The sequence below is a fragment of the Apis cerana genome, linkage group LG11 (genome assembly GCF_029169275.1).
Source record: "Apis cerana isolate GH-2021 linkage group LG11, AcerK_1.0, whole genome shotgun sequence".
Classification (NCBI taxonomy): domain Eukaryota; kingdom Metazoa; phylum Arthropoda; class Insecta; order Hymenoptera; family Apidae; genus Apis; species Apis cerana.
Genome location: NC_083862.1, coordinates 10,388,409 through 10,409,298, shown reverse-complemented (window position 1 = coordinate 10,409,298; position 20,890 = coordinate 10,388,409). Strand labels below are relative to the sequence as shown.

Here is a 20,890-nt window from a genome sequence, read left to right as displayed (position 1 = left end):
AATTATTAAACTAAGATACCCGTAAAAACATAATCCTAAAATAAAAAAAAAACCTAATAAAATATCGAACGAGATAACATTTTTATACTCGTCCTAAGGCTCGTAGGTATCCAGAAATTCGAGCAGAGACCTTTGAAATTTCAATAGATGACCATCGAGTCGAAGGGCGAGGAGATGCCCGTGTCAGAGCGCACGTGCACCGCCTGCGAATGTGGACAAGGCTTAATAACGGTGGAAACTCGCGGCCCAACATTCCAACATGACCACCAGCACACGCGGTTAGCACACCTGAGGGATTTTGAGTTATGGTCGGAAACGGCGATAGGAGGTGCCCTACAGCTCGGCCAAGGAGAAATAGTGGATATTGTGAACATCTCGCGGGTCGAACGCTTGGACGATGAGTGGTACAGATCGGTGATTTATTAGACTGAAATATAATGGTACGATTGCGGATAGATTTTACAAGTTTATAAATTTATTTTTCCCACGAGTTGTATCGATGAATTCGAATTCCCTTTCTACTCGTTGTAATCTTATATATATATATATATATAAAGATTATTGAACTTAAAAATATCATGATCAATTTGAAGGTAGGATTAATCATTTGCAAAAAATTTGAAATTTATTCCACCGCCAAGTTTCGAGTTCCAAGAAAGAATTAAACGAGGGGCGCAGCATGCATCAAGGGCGAAAGTCTTGGAAAATCCGTCACGATATGCCGGCAATTATTCCGGAACAATTTACAAACAGTTACAAATAACAGCACGGACTATAATGGTGGAACGCATTTAAACGTGGCGATAACTCACCGAACGTCCTCGATATCCCTGATTTCGCGGAAGCGGTGAAAGGGCAACGTGCAATGGCGCCCCAAACGAGGTTAATCGCGGTAAGTTTCCGTAGTAACTTTATGCCGTACTGTTTCACTGTTTCGCTACCGTATCGTCGCGAATAGGCTGATTTATTGGCAATTATGGATCGACGACAAATACCACCCGTTTGCGGCAATTCTACCACGGAATAATAATTACTCGGAAGATCTATGAGTGTATTTCTCCTTCTTTCCGTTCTCGAACCGTTTCACTTTCTGATAATCTTTGTGGTGATTCCGAGACTTTCGAATTTAAAGTACGATTCCAAGAGTACAACAGTGGAGAAATATCGTTTTTCGACATATTCTTTGCTCATGATTATTTACGTAATCTCTGTGATTAAGAATTCTTGGAAGATAGAAATTTTAAAAAATTATCCTTTCAATTCTAAAATGAGCGAAACGTCGCCCTCCGACGTGAGATAGATGGACTAATGATTTTAGTATGGTAGAATTTAAATTGCTCCAGTTTGGAGTATTTGAAGTAGAACGAAGGGTACTTGTGATTAATCCAGAGTGGTGGAGATGTGAAACGAGAAGTGTTTGAACTGGCAGTGAGTCCTGTTCAAATGAACATTATTTAATAAATTACAATAAAATTCCAAAATCACACGGAGCAATCATGAAAATTTCTCCGAATTTCAACGATCGTCACACGCGTCGATCTTGTTCACACGCGTGTTCATCGCGATTCCTTCCCAGAGATCGTCTCGTAACTCGTGAATAGGCTGGTAATTGCGAAGGAAAGAGGAGGGGGGAGGAGAATATCCAAGCAGGTACGAAGGAAGGAAAATTGAGTTTCGGATATGAAATAATTAATGCGGCCTCGCGAACGAGAAGAACGTTACAAGTTACCCACATTAGCTCTCTTTTAGACACCCCTTCCTTCCACCACCTCTCCAAGCCCAGCCTCCACCGTTTCACCTCCACCGTTTCCGGCCATAACTCAAAATCCCTCAGGTGTGCTAACCGCGTATACCGGCGGTCACGTTGGAATGTTAGGCCACGGGCTTCCACCGTTATTAAGCCCCACCTTTCATCCGCGCGTTGCCATTGAAATTTCACGTGATCGCGAAATTTCACACTCGCGCCACTTGCCGCGCCAACGATTGACTCGTCGCTGCTCGAGTCGATTCCACAAGAAGAACACGTATATGTATAGATATGGCGATAGAGGAAAGATATCGAGTTCACCGGATGACTAGAGAGTAAGATTGCTTTGGTTTGTTTTCGGTTTAACGAAGTTGATTAAGCTCTGTCCACTAGAATATATATATATCACTGCTACGATTTAACTAGCGTTTAATACTCTTATCTGATGGAACTCGATCGAATTTCACACTTGTACTACTACTTGTACTGCTGGAACGGACAGAAGCGTGGTTACAGGGAAGCCAATGGATTTCTCCACTTGTTCTATTTGTGCATTGGATGTTCTGGTTAAGGGATGAGATTGTTTTAGTTTGTTGAGGTTTAATGAGGAGGTTAATTTGTCAGATGATACGATGGTATTTACGATGGTATTATTTCAAAGAAGAAACAAAGGGGATTGATGTAAGTATTATTATTGGAACGATTATCTGGAAAATTGAAAGATTGTAAATTAGAAAGGATCGTCTGATTAAATTGGATGCTCATATTTGCAAATATCGATGGGATCGATCGGGATAATGCGGTGGTTGGCCGGGCACGGTTCGGCGAAATGTTGCCACGAAACAGAATGGAACATGAACGTGGAACTTGTTCCAGCATCGGATGGGTCACGATTTCGAAATCGTATTACCGACGAATAGTAACTAGTAGTAATCTCAATTAGCTTCAGCCGTAGTCAATCAAGATCTTATGGCGAATGACGAATTCGTGCGATTCCGTTGCAGTAATTCTATTTCTTTGTTTTCCGCGGAATCGATTATTGCTTAATTGCGTCGCGTGTAATTGATGTTATTTAATCGCTGGAATTGAACAATTTATTAATTTTATTAATTATCGTTCATCAACGTACGAAACAATTATTCGGATTTTTGTCATTGATTGCGTTTAATCGTAGATCGATATTGATATTATTATGTTAAAAAACAAAGCATCGAGCAACAAAGTTAGAGAAATTATAGGAAATTGAAATTCCATACGTATTTTTCGATACAATTTTTAGATCTACCGGTAAACTAATAAAATTCGGTATCTCGGTAAAACCTCCGCAAATTGGGTTGGAAAATCAATATTTGCTTTCAAAATCTCCAAGTTTACTTCTACCCTTTTCATTCCATCTACCATTTCTGGCCGTACACGTCACCCATGTTTTGTCATCCCGAAATCCATTCTACAATTAAAACCTCCGATTCGTCACTTTTCCGAGAAGAGAGAGAAAAAGAGAAAGAAAAAGAAAAAGCTAATCCAAAGCTGCACAATAATTTCGATACAATTTTTCCGCTTCGTGCGAAAATACGATTGTTTTGTAAAAACCTCTCGATTGTATTATATATATAATTCCAATTTCAATTTTAAACGTTTTCCAAATTAATATTTCCCCAAAAAATCGGTGCAGCAGCGCATTCAAGAGCGACTCGGATCTAAAAAAAAAAAAAAAAGAAAATTCGATCGGAGGAAAGGAAAGTCGAGGCAGAAGTTAGCTTTGTGCAACTAGACGGCCGTAGATTCCACGTAAGATTAGGACGATCGTTTGTGCGGACTTACAGGAATTCCGCGGAACATCGTCAAAGATACACAAACACGTATAAACAGACAATCGCATGCACATGGCGCCTTAATGATCACAGACTCGAAACCGAAATTCCCTGACAACACGGCGAATCACTTGTGCCATGCAAAGCCGAATCTAGCCTGCTGATGAGCACCTCCCGGCGTTGTTCACCGCGAGACCCAAACGCGACACGCAAACGTTCATGTTTTCGCAGGAAATCGCGAACCCGAGTAAACGTCGATCAGTTAACCAACGAACTCGAAGTTGACTTCGTGTCGAGCATTGTTTGGGTTGAAGCCTAAACTTGAATCTACTGAGAATCATAATACGGAGAAGAGGTAAAATTTCGTGGTTACATATATGTGTGTGTGTGTGTGTGCGTGTAACGCAATGCCGGCGTGGTTTATGGCTTCAACGAAGATGAGATTCGTGGGAAATTGAAATGATAGCTTCGTCTCTTTGCTTCGAGATCATGAATCGTTGAATATTATTTTGGAATTTTATTTCATTTCAATGAATATTTGTTATTAGCAATATTCCAAATGCTTGCTTGATACTTTCTACTATATTATTCTTAAATCACGTAAAGAATCTACCGATATATTTTTACGAAATAAGTACTCGTCGTGAATTAGAAATCCACAAGGTTCTCTTATTACGTATTAAATACCGTTTATATTAATTGAAAGGGACTGCCCCCCTCCATTCTTCGAAACAATCGGCCTATTTTGGTTTTAAAATAATCTTCAATGGCTCAAAGATTCGTACCCAGGTTCAAAAGCATTTTTTTCTAAATATACAAAAAACCATCGCCATTCATCGTTGAATCCCCACGATGACGAATACACACGTCTCGCGCGGCAAACAGTGCTTCCATGCACACCGCTTCGTTCAAAGCAAACATCCTCGATGCGCCAAAAAAAGGCACTTTCGCGTCCATTAAAAAAGAAAAAAAAGAAGCAGCGTTTCCATTGATTAAATTCCAACCGGTGTCGCCTATCAACACCTCGAGGACACCTCCTGAATGCCGAGTTCCAACGGATTCCCGCGTTCATTCGGGAGGGCGAGCCAGGTCACACGCGATAATTCTGAATACGGGGATGGAAGGGCGTCAACGATATTTAATTCTTGTCACAGGCGGGGAAAGGAGGCACGGCACGGTCTTTTCAAGTGGTCAAAAACCACGATTCCACGGGTAAGGAACTCGAAAGCGTCGGCGATGAAAGAGTAGGCGAGAATGAGGGGTGCGAGGAGAAGAAATCGTGCACGGCGGCGGCTGAAAAGTTTGCGTTTCATCCTTTTCAACGTTGGCGCGGCCCTTTCATTCGTCCCGCGAATCAATTCGAATCAGCTCGCAGCGCAACCCTCGCTTTTCTCCTCGGCAAAAGCATGAAACGCCGTGGAAACCCGCTGCAAAGCAGCCCCCGTGTCTCTAACTGGCCCCTTTTTATCGCGCTTCGTATTAATAACTTTCCATCCGCTTGTGTACCCCTTCTCCCCTTTGTTCCCGCCATTTTGCGTCAAGAATGAAATCATGAACGGGACGAGAAAAAAAAACGGTGGATCGCTCTTCGGAGAAAAGAAGGATTGTTTTTTCCTTTTTTTTCTATTTGAAAAATTTGTTCCAATTCGCTTCTATACCGAAGCGAGGTAAATTGGTAAAATTGCGCGATAATTTTAGGGGATTTGTTGTATATCGGGGATGGACAAAATTAAGTAATCATTAATAATAAAGCAGGAGACGTGTTAAAAATTTTATCACATAAAATGCAGATAACTGAAATTCATTATTCATTTCCCGATCCCGAAGTTTTATTAGAGTTTTCAAAGTGTCCTAAGACTCTGTCTGGGCTAAAAGTGTAGATTCATTAATCATTGGCGTAGTCTCGAGTATATAATAAGGATTAGCAAAGAATTAAAGTGACTAATTGATGATCTAATTGAATGAACAAGCGTATTTTGTACCAATTGTTTCGTTCGATTACTTTACTACGACTTGCCAGGCCACAATCCCACTTATCTGATTATCTTGCATCATTTATTATACGATTCTTATATCCTACTTACTCGACCGTGATTCTCTTATTTCATTCCATGACTGTCTTCCTATTATCTGACATCTTACTCGTGTCTTACGCTCGTTTCATTACGAACACCACTTGTTGGATGATCTAAATCGTTACAATACAATAATCCACATACGAGCGCAATCATTTTGTTCCACGACTTTCTTACAACAGCTGCCCGATCATTCGGTAAATATCTTTATCCGTAAACTCTTTTCCAGGAACATCCTCAATTTCACCTCGAGCGAAGAACGTTCGAGTCACGATTCCGAAGGGCGAACGCTCCTTATAAAACTCGGGTAAAGAAGCGGAGTAAAATGACCGAAGGCAAGTCGAAAATGGTTGCTCCTTGGTTGCGCGAAAGATCACGAGAAAGGGAGACAATCGGCACGAGTAGCAGTGCAGCTTGACACGCTACAAGATGTCCTGGCGAGGTTCTGGCAAAACTCGCGCCCGTAGATGGAAGGAAAGGGGAGAATAGCAGGGGGATGGCTGATGCGAATTGAATCATGGGGGCGTTTTAGCGTCTACGTGGGCCGCATTCGAAATTTTCAACCGTCGAACCATCCCAATATCCCGCTACACTCCACGGAAATAAGATTTACGCCGAAAAATTTTCTTTTAATTTAAACCCTGGCTCTTCTGGAGGAACAACGATATCCCGTGAAACTGCAAAACGATCCGGTTATCGTTGAATATCGATTCACAATCGTAAAATATTATCGCGTAAGGAGGACCACGGGAAATAAAATGTTCTATGCCTCTTGCTTCTCGATCATTTTTCATATCAATCTCGAGTTCTTATCTTTTTATCTGCGAAAATTGATTATTATCAAGAAGTTAATAATAAGTGATAAAAATTTCGTAAGTAATATCGTGTAACAGATTATTAATTTTTGCTGGGACTTTCACATTGATTTTTTTCAAAACAAGAAACAGAAGAAAACTTGAATCTCACCAAGTTCGCGCATCCAATCATACATACGTACGCCCATATACCCTCTATTCAGCGGAGAACGCGGAAGGAAGAGAAATAGGTGGCAGGAGTTACTCGAGACTGCATCGATTTTTAAACTTGTTCGGTGGCAGAAATAGGGGAGAGGGGGGAGACCGCTCTTTCAGAATTTGTCCGATTGAAAATTTATCCGATGCGCGTGGTGTACCAAGCAACCTCTCCCTCTCTTCTGGCCTCGCTTTCACCTCCCCTTTTCCCACGTGAATTTGCTTTATCCACCTTTTTCCCTCTCCCGTTTCTTTTCTTTATTTTCAATTTTATTTCCCTCTTCGTCGCTCTTCCTCTTGTTCCCCGTTATTCTGTCTCCTTCTCTTTCTCTCTCCATCGTCGACCGCGTTCATCGATAATTTCTCGATCACAAGAGTCGGGAAGAAAAGAAATATTTTATATACCAAGTTTGTCGCGACACGTTTGGAGATGGTGAAGAATTCAGCAACGGTTGGGCATTGCTCACCGCAACTTTCGAAATTCGTTGGAAAGTTTTTGTTCCAGATAGAAGGGGATAAAGAGAAAACTGGAGGATCTCTATAATGGGCATAAAGGAGAAAGTCAAGTAGGAATGAATTACGAATGATGTGCTTTTTTCTCTCTTTAAGAGAAAATCCGCAATCTTAACGCAATCTATTCGCTGGAGAACTGAGTCCATCCATTTTTTTCTCGATATCAAGTAATGGAAATCGAAAGATCGAGTGAAATCTTGGTGATGCAAAAAATTTTATCAAACAATATAATTCAATTTTTAATATAACCACAACCGAGAGAAACAAGGATAATAATCAAAAGCTTTTAGTTTTTATAAATTTAGAAACCAAATCAAAGAAATTAATTAAATTGCAAATCGAAATTATAATTAAATCGACATTAATAATCACGCGGAGTAAAGATCTTATCTTACGCAATTTAACCGCGAAAATTCAAAATAATTCCTCGAAACTTTTCTCTCGTATATAAAATTTCTTTAAAAAAGAAAAAAGAAGAAAAAACAAAAATCGAATCGAGAATAGAGAGCTGGAGAGTGAAGATCTTTCGATTTACTTCCGGGGAGTAAATCGAAATTGCAAATGAGGATTAAACGCGCCGCAAACGTGGCGTGGCCAACGTTTGGAACAAGTGGCGATAAATAAATGGTCTGACAAAAAGCAGGCCGATAGAAATTCGACGACTTCAACAAATCTTGCCATCCGGAAGGATCGAAATGCAGCCATCCACAACAGGATCCAATCGACCGTATTACGAATTACCATACCATACCTTACGTCAATAGAAAATATTCCTATACAACTAAAATTATTATTATTACCAAAACGAAGATGCCACTTCGTTAATTAATTATTAAATTCGAAGATTTTGATGTAGATTTAATTCGAATAAATATTTTAAGAGATCGTTCATCCACAAGAATAAAAAAAATAAACAACGGAGGAATCGAAATTTGAAATTGCTTCCAAATATTTAAACGACAAAAAAATTTAATAACGCTCAAATTAATATAGATAAACGTAGGAGAAAAAGTGGTAAGAAAAGATTTTGATGTAAATTTAATTCGAATAAATATTTTAAGAGATCGTTCATCCACAAGAATAAAAAAAATAAACAACGGAGGAATCGAAATTTGAAATTGCTTCCAAATATTTAAACGACAAAAAAATTTAATAACGCTCAAATTAATATAGATAAACGTAGGAGAAAAAGTGGTGAGAAAAGGATCGGGCGAACTTGGACGAATCTTGCCATCCGGAAGGGCAGGGATCGAATACGCTGCCCATAACAAGATCCGGCCGGGCGCATACGCATTTACGAATAACATTACCATACGGCCAGAGACAGAATACAGCGGCTCGCGGTGGAAGCCGGTGAAATGGACCGGAATCTGATCAGATCCATAACTCTTTCGCTCAGCTACTCACTGCGCCCGCCCGATGAGTAATCCATCCTCTGGTCGGCCGATAAGCCAGGAAATTATTTCCCCGCTTTACGTCATTATACGCCTCCTCCCACGAAATTGCTCCCCGAGTAATTGGAGACACGATTTTCGACGTGGAATCGTTTGTCGAAATGTTTGCGGATCGGAAATTATTCGTCTAAGCGGAGAGGATTTCGTCGCTGAATCTTCCAACGAGGAGCCATTTTCTCTATTTTGATCGAAGTTTGTTAAGATCCTTCGCACTTCCTTAGTTATTCGATGTGAATAAACAATGTGAGAAAAAGTATAAGCATACGACTTGTACATGATCATTTTTATTATCCTCAGAGTTCTTATTAAAGGACTAGAAAAATTCTTTAAGATTTGAATGTATTCCGAGATTGACAAAGTATTTTTCTTTAAAGAAAAAATAGAAAATAATCGATATTCTATTACATTTCTATTTACCACAAACTTGAGAACAATCTTCAAAACGATGAACGTTCTTTATCCACCTCCGCAATTTCCTTCTATTATGATATCCTGTACTTTTCTTTCTATCTAAATTGTACACTTTGCAAAGCACAAACGATACCCAAATTCATCAAAACAATATATCAAACGTTATGTTCGTGTTAAAGTAATATAATCGCATCGAAACGATACGAAATAATATTGTTCGCGTGTTTTTTAAAATCGTGTCTACTCTTCGCAGGAAAGAAGAAGATTAGAATTAAGGATTTGACCGCGATTAAATCGGAAGAGTCGGCAATAAAGCGCGTCGTCAATGTGCCTGACATTATCCACAGGGCCGAGATACGAGGCAATAATCTCGTGGATACATTATTGCGGTTACGCGTAGTATTGACTGGCTTGGATTTCTCGTCTGATTGATACGATCGAATGGTGTAACGCTATTCTACGATCGAGGCCAGTGATTTCCAACCATTTATTTTTCAAGCCGATTATTTCTCTGCATTGCTCGGTGCTCAACGTTTTTTGGAACATTGTTATACAGCGATTCGACTGTGATTATTATATCTATAGACACGGAATTTTTTTTTTAAATTTTATACACTATACTTATTTTATTATTTGCGAAAAATGCTTCTTCTTGTGATCTTAGTGGCGAGTTGCAAAATTAATTTTCGCGGAATAGGAACATCTTGAAAATATAGAAAATAAGTTGATGAACTCTCGTTTCGTTTTTGATATAAAACGAGTATAGTATAAAAAGCTGAATGTTTCGATTCAAGGAAAGACACGAAGGGAACAACAGGCAGAGAGTGAGCAAGAACAAGAACGACAAAAATTAATGTAACGAGAACGAGAAATCAAGGCGACAAGTGGAAACTTTGATACGCTTTGGAAATAGGAGCGACAGGATGGAAGAAGACAGGATGGAAAAGTCAAAAAGTGAGAAGGGATAGAGCAAAGTCTGAAAAAGTATTAGAGGTATTAGAGTAGAAGCGACTGGCAAATATCGCGACAGACCATCGTGAAAACAGGTGAAAACACGTGAATGTGAAAAATGTGATATAATTGATGATAATATTTTAACGCATTGTTGGAAAAATTACGGTAAAAAGGATTAAGATTAATTAAGAATGAAACGTATCGAAATTGATAAGAGTGCTGGCTCGTTTCACTTCCGGTTCTATATCGGTGATGTACCTAAACCAGTTCACAGCTGTTCCGACACGGACTCACGGAAAATTCTTAATATAATACTCAAAATTCTCGGGCATCGCGCGAATGGTACGATCCTTCTTAATCCAATTTAATTTGACTTATTAAACTCAACATCTGGCGGTCTACGTCTAGCCTACAGATTATCGTTATTAATTATTTTTCAAGCTCGATAACACATATACGCGTATGTACTAAATATTAATAGAAATCAGAATTTGTAATCCTATACTCTGGATCTCAATCAATTATTTAAATTCCAAATCTCATTTGCCAAATTTGATACTTGAGGTTTTCCATCCGAAATTCTCAACTTTCTGGATTCCATTCTCCAACATTTCTCGAATGAGAAATTCTAAATTTTTAACTCTAGAGCATTGGATCGTATTATAAAAATCTAATAAAAATGTTATAAACCTCCGTTTCATCCGTTTCTCTCGCAAACCACTAACATTATTCGAACGTTCCCTGAAAATAATTTCATACATGATATACCAGATGGCATTAGCTTGATCCCAATCCCAACGAAATCCGGTTTACGAAATTTACGCGAATATTTTTTATATCCGTTCGTGGAACACCGAATATTACGCGTCTTTTTCAACGTGATCGCGCAATTAATGGATCGAGCCTTTTAAAGGCCTCTTTCCATGGAGCTCTTCTCCATAATTCATCATTGGCCGTGAGGCAATTTTCGTCGTTCGATGATCCGCAATAAAATAGCAACGAGTTCGTGAATCGATGATACGACTAGCCGATATTGGTCATTTCGCCGAGTAATAGCCGGCCAAGGATCTTCGATGCTTCCATCGGGACAAGAGTATCATCATCGATTGTTTAAATTTCACCGGTTATTTAAAAAAATAAAGACGCGATATCTGTTCGAATTTAAAAATGCAAACTATACACGACTTTCGATTGATTTTATTTGATCTAAAAATTCATTTCCACGTAGACGAATTCGTCGTTCGTTAAACGAGAATTCTGAAAATAGTTTTCTAAAAAAAAAAATACTTTCCTCCTTATAAATTTATCATCTTCTCGATGAAATAACCGATAAAACAGAGACTAATTAATAAATTAAATAATATATGTCATCTCTTTTCAATTACTTCCTTATTCGCCGCTTTATCGTATTAATCAAGATATCGTATTAATTATCACAATATATATATATATATTAAAAATTATTGATATTCGAAAATTTCTACCATTCTCGTGCACATAATATTAAACAACGATATTAAACAACAATCTCGCCCCGACTCTCTTATTATTAATCATGTCTCGCACGGATTATACACAAGGAAAAACAGGAACAAGCAGCGCGATACTTTCCGTTATTATTAGTAGAGAGCCAAGCCGGGATACGCTTGAGGTTAATTAATAAAGCGCTTCGTTCATTAACTAATTAGTAATTGAACTAGCCACAGGGGGTGGATTTCATTTTTGATGCGTCATGCTACATCGCCGTTAATACAGATCCTCCGATTTAAACTCGGCTCGATGTAAGAGGGTGGAACAAGCCTGGTTCGTTGTAATCGCGATAATAGCAAGCCGGGCCGAGGGATGGAAACAACGAGGGACCATAATCGTCCCAGAATAATTCGAATTTTTCATCGCTCGCCCATTACACGGCCGTATTTTCGGATTAACCCCGATACTTAATAATGAAAATTCATTTTGTCGGGTCTCGAGCCCAAATCTACCCAATCCCCCCCTCCTCTCCCTGCCCTGCCAACGATCATTCTCGTCCGTTAGAATTATTACCGACCTCCCCCCCTCCTCTTCCACGATTTTTAATGGAAAGCATCGCGACGTTGTGAATGTTTTTTTAGATTTAAGTGACTCGCGTGATAACTGGATGATATCGTGTCGCGTTTCCGTTATTGATGGATCGCCGCGGAAATGGAACCTCTGTTAAATGAATTGAACGTGAAAAAGGACGCGTTGATTCTGACATCGATCATTTTGTATCTTACAGGGAAATAAGAGTAACGTTCCATTAACTCTTCTTTTTTTTTTTTTTTTACGGTTCGCGTTAATTGTTATCTCGATGAAAAAAATTACGGCTATATAAGATAAAAAGCGAATCGTTCGGTTGCAACTTTTTATCATAATTGCATTTGTCAAAGCTTGAAACAATTGTTGAAGAGAGAATGTTATCGAGAAATGTTCTTTATATTTGTTTTTAAACATGCAGAATTATATATACGATTCATTTCATTAAAATTTGATTATTAATCGTAGAATACTCTCGACAAATCGAGAGAGAATCGAATATTCTTTTTCGTTTTGAATAAGGGAGGAGCTTGTATTTTTCAACATAAAATCAGGAATCAGGTTAACAACCGTCATCGGAGGAGTTCGTTCGTTAGGGTGAGATGAGACGTCGCAAAACCAACGTAGACGGAAGTCAGCGTTGCACAATCGTGCCAGACGATTAAGGCCGCAAAAAGGAGGGGAGAGGCAAGGTGTATAAAGTGCGGCGTAATCAGTATTCGGCCGGCGCCGACCGGAAATTCAATTCCATCTTGGGGTTATAAATTTTTTGCACCGCTCGTAAAGGCGTGCTCGCGTAGAGTCATCGTGATATATCGGGTGTCCAGCACAAAAGGGAACACCAAACGATTGCGCGACTCTACTGCCCTATCTAAGGACTCTCTTTCGAACAAGTTTCTATCATTGAAAGTTTCTCGTAATGAATATTTCATGGAGAATAATATATTTTCATTTGTATGTGTTGTATGTGTTGCGTGTATGTGTAATATAAAAACTACAATTGAAACATTTTGACCTGCGATTAATTCTAATTTGAAATATATTAAGTATTTTCATTGGATAAAGTTAGATAAACATTCAATGACTTTTTCCACTTTTTATCAATCGTTTGATAATTCAAATAAACTAATTCAAAGAACACGAGGAATTCGTATCGATGAAAACCAAATAATATTATTTAATTATTATCCCATTTATCCCATCATATAATAATTTATACCAAAGAAAGAGCAATCCTTTCTTTTTAAAAAAATTTATCAAAAAATCTAACACCAATCTAATGACAGATAATAAAAATCCATGTACAATAAAAATTTCTTCGTTTTCGTTAACGATTCCCTAAAAAGATTAGCGAGAACGTGACCTAATAATACCTCTGTCCAAGAACCAATTTCAATTATTGAAAATTACCTAACTTGCACAGTGGGCCGCGATAGTTCCAGCATTATCGTGACGCGTAGCCGACGCATCGATAAAACCGTGGAATATCCGGATATTCCGCAAAATCGAGTTTGCTGTCGTCAGTAGGAAACCTTCCTCTCTCTCTCTCTCTCTCTTTTTCCCTCCCCCATTCTCTCTCCCTTTCTATGATTTGGTCGGTGTGTAACAAGAAATTCCTGCGGTCAGCCGAACGGAGGGAGGATCGACCAAGAAACTTTGCCCGTGGAATGGACGCTCTATCGTGAAATTGAAATATGAATATTAAACGTTAAGCGCGTCAAAGAAACTGTTCATTTCGCGCGCATCGATCGCGTCCCTTATCTGATCGCGGTGAGGCCATTTTCCAATTCCATTTCGCGATATTCGAAAATGAATGAAACACGATGTTAAAGGGACGGATCGGGGAAAAATTTTCGATCGAGATAATCGAATGATTAATCATTTCTTTAATTTATGACAGGGAGGGGAACAGAGAGAGAGAGAGAAAGAGGAAGAAGGAAATTTCGACGATCGTTTTATTAGAGAAAATTATTCGTGTCGATGGAAAATATTGCTGTATGTGATTATTTGCACTTTTTTAGAGATGAAACTTGTTAATTACGGGTCCATTGATTCGCCAATTTAAAAAAATCTTGTTTCCTGTATCCGTGTGTAATTATTATTAATTATTAACAGAAAGAGACAAAAAATTACGAATGTGCGTCGTGGCCATCAACATGTATAATCGTTCTATCGAAATAACTGCGCGATATTCCATTTTGCGTAATTAAAACTAATGCACTATTCCATTAGATAAATTTATACAGAATTGGAGATATAATATAATTTTCGAACAATTTCGGGATAAATGTTGCTACGGAATAACGAAAAGTGGATTTAAACGAAATTGCTGGAACACGATCGACATTTGTATCGTTCGAGGCGAGGGAAAGCCGCCGATACAGGGGATCGAAGAAGAAAAAAGCGGATGAGAGTTAGGATTACTGTATAGGCCGGTGGTGTAAGACGAAGCATTCGAATGGAAGCTGACTATCAAGTAGCAAGGATAGATGCCAGGCCAGACGGTATTAACCACTCCGCCTATTGGTATTGGCACGTGCACTCGGGGAAAATATCGTCGGCTCGAGAATTCGCGAATAAATCTAAATAACCTTCCCGCAGGGATGCCGCGGGTCCTTCGTATCTCTTCTCTTCGAATTTATTAAAAGAAAGAATAAGGAAAAAAAGAGAGAGAGAGAGAGAAAAAGAGAAATAAAATCCTTGCATCAAATGATTTGAACTATTGATACGCCCGATATACAGCGCGTTCTTTTTCTTAGTTCTTCTTGGAAAATGATATGTGTACGTATATATTCGTCGTATGGTTAAAAGTGTGATTTTAAATGAGAGAATGGCGGAACAAACGCGATAATTGACAATCGTCGGGGAAAATTGCCTGTGGACTGGGATTCGTTATTGCTCGTTGAGTGTTTCTATAATTGACCGGTAGAATCACTTTGAATCTGGTCTCGTTTAGATCGAAATTTGCGCAGGTCATTTAAAAAACTAGTTACTCTTCGTGCAATCCCATTTCGTTCGGTATATTCTCTACTTTTTTTTTTTTTTTTGCTTGTTTGTTTGTTTGTTTGTTTGCATTTTAGATAGAAATATCGGGAAATATTCTAAATTTGCGAAAATTGTTTAGTTCGAGGAGATGAAATATCAAAGAAATATAAATAATTGGAAAAAAAGATAAAACGTAAAGGATAGAAGAATCTTCGATTTCCTTATAACTCTTCTCCCATTTTAAAATGAATAAATTATTACTTTTCTCTCCATAATTTCCTCTCCCCTCTAATTAAATATTTTAAATATTTAATCCGATTATTTTTTTCCCATCGATCTTTTTTTCCCCTCATTTCCAATTATTTGTCGTATAGAAGAGATAATTTCATTCGCTAAAGAAAAAAGAGAAGGAAAGAGAGAAAGAGAGAAAAAGAAAAACAGAGAGAATACGGTGTATTTATCGATGGCACGAAATAATAAAACATCCGTGGCTAAATTTATTCGCAACACTGAATCCAGGTACAGGGCGCAATATTTTGCCGATCGACTTGGCATCCATCCTTACTACTTGATAGTCGACTCGGCTACGGAGGACTCGTTTTATATTTATGTACGAACATAACGGTTAACGGTACACCCGTACTGTTTCTGTTACTTTAACCGCGCGGCTCGTGAATCGTAAAAGTAATCTACAATTCTACGAGCAACAATACCGTCGTTCCGTGAGATTTTCATCCATCTCGTCAACCGATATCCCCTTACGTTACGTTTTACACGGGGGCAAACGACGATTTTTACCTATTTTTACCTATTCCCCGTGTCTGATTTGTGCTCTTCTAATATTTACACCCCCTGCCATTCCATACTCTCGCTCCTTTTGCTAAATCTACGAATCTATCTACTTTCTCTTCCGTCTGCGATCAGAAATCTTTCGCGAGTTTTATTCGAGAAGAGGGAAACTTAAAAGCAAAATTAGCAAAATTATAATGGATATTTATTATTATTGTGGAGTTATAATTTCTTTTTTCGCGAGATTAAGAAATTTTTTTTTTAAGTTTTAACTTCGAAAAAGAAAAAAGGGCTTGAATAACGTAAGGATGATGTAACGTTACGGAATCAAAATTTTCTCTTTTGCGGTTTTTATGAGAGAGGAATTTCAGCCGAATTAATTTTTCAGACTTAGTATTTGGGATGAAGATAGCAAAAGAAATTTCACTCGATCCCTTTCTCTGGGGTGGGAAATTCAAGAAAGTTCTCACCTTCCCCGTCTCTTTTGCCTTGAATTATTTAAAAATGCACCCGACGTCCCGAGAAACATCCACTTAACCACTAGCCTTGTCGAGAGAACTTAACGCTAAGAGGCGCACAGAGGGAGAATATTGGCTTCAAAGGCGACGCGGTTGCCGTTTCACGGAGGACCAAGGACAACGAATTCGAAGTCCTGGAATGCCGGTGGAAATACCAATTTCTAAAACGTCCACGTTTTCTTTGGGCCACGATAATGAAGGAAATTTAAATCGTATTGTACATCAAAGTAGTCATCTGTAATAGTGTTCAGAACACTATTAATTTCTTGTGAAATTTATTATAATTCAATTTAATTTGAATCACAATTGTATATTTTAAAATTTTTTGCAAAGCTTTGTCCCAAATGAGATGATCACTAACGAGGGATTTTATTAATACGAAAAAAAAAATTTAGAAATCTATGTTCCTATTATATTAATTTTTCTATTTTAAATTCCAATTGTGATATTGCAGAAATAACGTCATTAAGAATATTCGTGGCAATAACCTCACGAGAAATATAAATTGGAAGAAACTAATATCTATTTGAAAGATATTAACAAATATATTTTAACCTAATTTATTTCTTTCGTTATCTCCGATCTCATTATCAAATTAGATTTCCTGAAAATAAATTCCTTTTTCAAAAAAATTACTATGGCCATACAAATGACCAATTTTTCCCGTTTAATCGAACCAGAAATTTACCGAGAGACAACTCGCGATGCATTATGATACACCTATAATTAGAAGGCTTAGATCGTATCCCATCCACGGGAATCCTCCCTGGAGTGCAAGTACCAAGACGAAACGAACCCATGGATTATCCAAGGAAGTGCGAAGAGGCTTTTAACGCGGAATAATTTATTTAAAAGCCTCGACCCCTCGAAAAAGGGAATCTCTGATGAAACAGCCTTAATTAGCGTACAGTTTCTTACCGACGAATTCTCCTTTCTTTTCTTTTTTCCCCGTCCTGGAAAACCGCGTTGTTCTCCTTTTTTTTCGTCTCTCTCTTTCCCATCTCCTTCCACGCTTAATCACTCTCTTCTTATCCCTTTTATTCCTCTTTTTTTTATTCATCGGTCTTATTTTCCCTTCTCCTCTCCGTCGATAATAGCTTTTCGTTAATTTTTTACCGATCGAGCGCGAAAAGAAACGGGCGTATTTCTTCCCCTCGTTAGAAGAAGGGTAATGGGATCGGGAGTCTAACGAGAGCGTCGCTCGAGTTTGATTGGAGTTGGACGAAAGAGAATATCGAGTTATTGTTTGTGAATATCGTTGGCAAATATGTTAATGACGATATGACGGGACCGGCCGGTCAGAAACAAGGTCGATCGATCGGCCGATGAATGTTAAATAATTGGGGGCAACTTAATTCGTGTAACCTGATTAACGCGACATGCATCGACGGGAATCAGATTGCATGCAAATGCGCCGTTGTTTTGTCGTTCAATGATTTTGTTCCATAAATAGGAAAAATTAATTTTTCCACGGTGTAAAATAATAAAGAATTAAAATAATCATCCCTTTTGTCTAAATTCTTTTTAAGGGACACGAAGAATATAATCTATATTTTTGGTTTATCGTAGCCGATAAATATATAAATAATTGCGCGATTTAATTTAATTAATATGAAATTTGTAAAACTATCCCTTTAACGAGCTTGTCTCTCTCTCGGGATTTATCGTACGTGTTAACTTTTTTCTTTTTTCACGATACGATTTAATTTTTCGGGGATAATTGAAACGACGAGCGTAATTTAAATGGATGAAAATTCGCAACTGGTTTCAAAAAAATTGCGTAACGAACGACAATTAGATGCCGTGTTGAGTAATAATTGAATGACGAGCGCGTAATAAAGGGAAAATAATTTTAGTATCGTGACGAGGTCGACTTTCGAAAGTGGACCATTTTGAAACGGGCACAAACGTCGTGCAAAAGCAATTTGCATCGAAGGCAGAGCCTTGTAATTAAGTTTCGTCAATTTCGTTATTCAAACGATATTCTATTTAATTCTTACTCGACTGAATTCCGACTGGAGACAACATATTTAACGCGTTGTTACACGTTTTCGATAAGGAGACTTGTGCAGAATTTTTTCCCCGCGTGGAATCAATCTATAAGAAAGCACAACAATATTTTTCTTACACAACAATACATAAGATCCAATTGTGAATAAAAACAGCTTACCTCGTACCAAGGAACGCGTAATATACACAGCGATAATAGTACCTTTCTTAAGCAGTGATTTTCTTTTTCTTGGTAATACACTTCTTCACGGGAAACACCCTTCAACACAATACCTTCTAGAGAAACCTGTACAATGTATAAAAATCTACATGTAAATAAAAATAACTCACCCTGTATATTCGAAGCAACGATCACGCGTAACAGCATTTTCTACATTCATGCAGTCTCTCTCTCTCTCTCTCTCTCTCTCTCTTGACTGACTATAGTACACTTCTTCACGTATCACGAATACATCCTGTAACACTATAATATCTTCTACCAAAAAAAAAAAAAGAAAAAAGCGTACGAAACTTCTCATCATAATATCCGTAAGTAAAAACTACTCACCCTGTCGTTTCTCGCCGAAAAACACGCGCGCAACGGGGAGAATCATTTCGAACGTGCATGCTGTCCAAAGGAAAGGGGTGACAACTTGTCAACCCTGTAACGAAGTAAATCGTCGACCCACCTATTTCGATGGAATTCACTTCGAATTTCTCACCCTTACAACTTTTTCCCCTTCTTCGGCACGGCGGACCGCTTCAACCCCCGCGAATTACCTCGTCAGAAATTCAACCCTCGTGCACAGCCATTTCGCAAATTCGATCTTCCTTCCGTGCCGCCCCTCGGCGCGCGCGCGAGCGCCAACACGCGAGAACAGCTCGCAAAGGCGGAAAGCGAGGCGAAACGAAGAAGTCAATGGCGTTACCCAATGTCGTCGCACAATTTTGGCGGATAAAAGTTTTTTCAAATCGACTCACGGTCGAACCCCATCCCCTCTCCCTCCTCCTTGATTCGTCAAAGAGACGTGCGCATTCAGGGATGGAAAGTTGCCGGAAGTGAAGTTTATCTACGGTGACTCATAGTGTTGGAAGTTTTTTTCTTTTCTTTTTTTTTTTTTGTTGTGCAGTCGTAGAAATGTTCTGCGCTTGTATTGCTCGCGTTGTAATGAAAAATAAAAAAAAAGATTCTAGTTTGAATCATTATTTCGAAGAAGGGAATTTGTAAAGAATCAATCCTTGTATATTAACCTTATGTTTCGTCCCTTACTTGGGTGGAACTTCAAATATCTTAAGAGGTCTTTAAAAAAAAATGAAAGAAAAAAATGTTAAATGGAAATTTTTAATCAAGAAATTTAATTATTAATTATTACTAATTAAAAAATCTCGACATTGCATCGTTCGTCCGTCACTCTTCGTTTTCGACCGATAAAAAAAAGAAGGAAAAAAGACAAATATTTAAAATAATATCGAGAGGTCCTCGATAGAAAAAGTTTTCGATAGAAAATTTCATTCCAATTACGCCGCAATTAATTTCGTTTCCGGATCCTATTAAATACATCCTCGAACAGAGGAACAAAATCCTGATACGTTTCGATGTTCGAGTGTCAATGGGACGGTATAAAGGAGAGACAGCAGAGAGAGCTGTTAAAAATTTTCCCGTGATGCTCTTCTTCTTTGTCTGAATCCCTGAGAATCTTAACCCAACTCGATTCCAGACACGCGTGAGTCGTCGGTGCGACGAAGAACCGGAAATGAAGGCCGTTGCGAATTCACGTGGCGAACGTCACATTCTGTTGAGTAAATTTTATCGAATCCGCCGATCTTTTCGGTTTGGTGGAGAAAAGGAAAAATCGTGATATATATCACGATACGCTTGGAAAGTGGAAAGCGACAGTGACACGTGTTGTGTCGGATCAACGACCACGACTTGGCGTAAAGTATCTCCCCGTCTGATAAAAGGGAAGAATATTTCACGTGCGAATATCTTTTGAGGAAAGATTTCTTTAAATTATTTTGATATTAAGAAGTAAGATTTTTGAATGTCTAATTTGTTAACTATGCGAAGATCGATGGAATGAAGAGATCGAAGAGATACGTTACTCTTGCATGAATTTTTTAATGTATTATTGTTTTGAAATAAAACGAACAGTTTTATGAAAGAAACAGAATATAAATGATTAAAAAGTAAATCGAATGAGAATATAATAGAGATGAAGTTCAAGACAATTTAAGATCATTTTACATTTATTTCTTATTATTTCTATTACTCTAAGAATATTTAAACGAGTAATAAAAAATACTATTCAATTGATTTAAAAATATTAAAATCTATTTTTCTCTTTATTTTGAAATTCTATCCCTTTTAAACATACAACTAAACATATTTTGAACGGAGACCGTATATACATATACATGTATATATGTATATATATATAGAAATTAAATAAATCTGACAATTTGTTTGCAACGATCACCGAACGATACGAATAAACCGTACAACAATAGTTAATTTTCTGCATATAATTTTATTCTCCAACCTCGAAATTCAAATATAAAATACTATTCGAATTTATACA

At 38.0% G+C, this 20,890-nt stretch overlaps 1 protein-coding gene across 7 annotated transcripts in view; it reads right to left on the bottom strand.

Moving 5' to 3' along the window:
- The window catches only part of LOC107999596 (carbonic anhydrase-related protein 10), a 215,566-nt gene extending 194,895 nt beyond the window's left edge, over positions 1-20,671 (bottom strand). For 5 of the 7 annotated variants that reach the window (XM_062081776.1, XM_062081777.1, XM_062081781.1 and 2 more), the window contains exons 1-2: positions 18,493-18,714; positions 18,323-18,419 (exon numbers count right to left, since the gene is read on the bottom strand). In XM_062081776.1, the coding sequence (XP_061937760.1) occupies positions 18,323-18,419; positions 18,493-18,699 (304 nt within the window). In that variant the 5' untranslated portion in view covers positions 18,700-18,714. Of the gene's footprint in view, positions 1-18,322; positions 18,420-18,492 lie in introns of all 7 variants that reach the window. The other 2 variants (XM_062081780.1, XM_062081782.1) reach the window with 1 other exon arrangement.
- Positions 20,672-20,890: the final 219 nt, after the last annotated feature.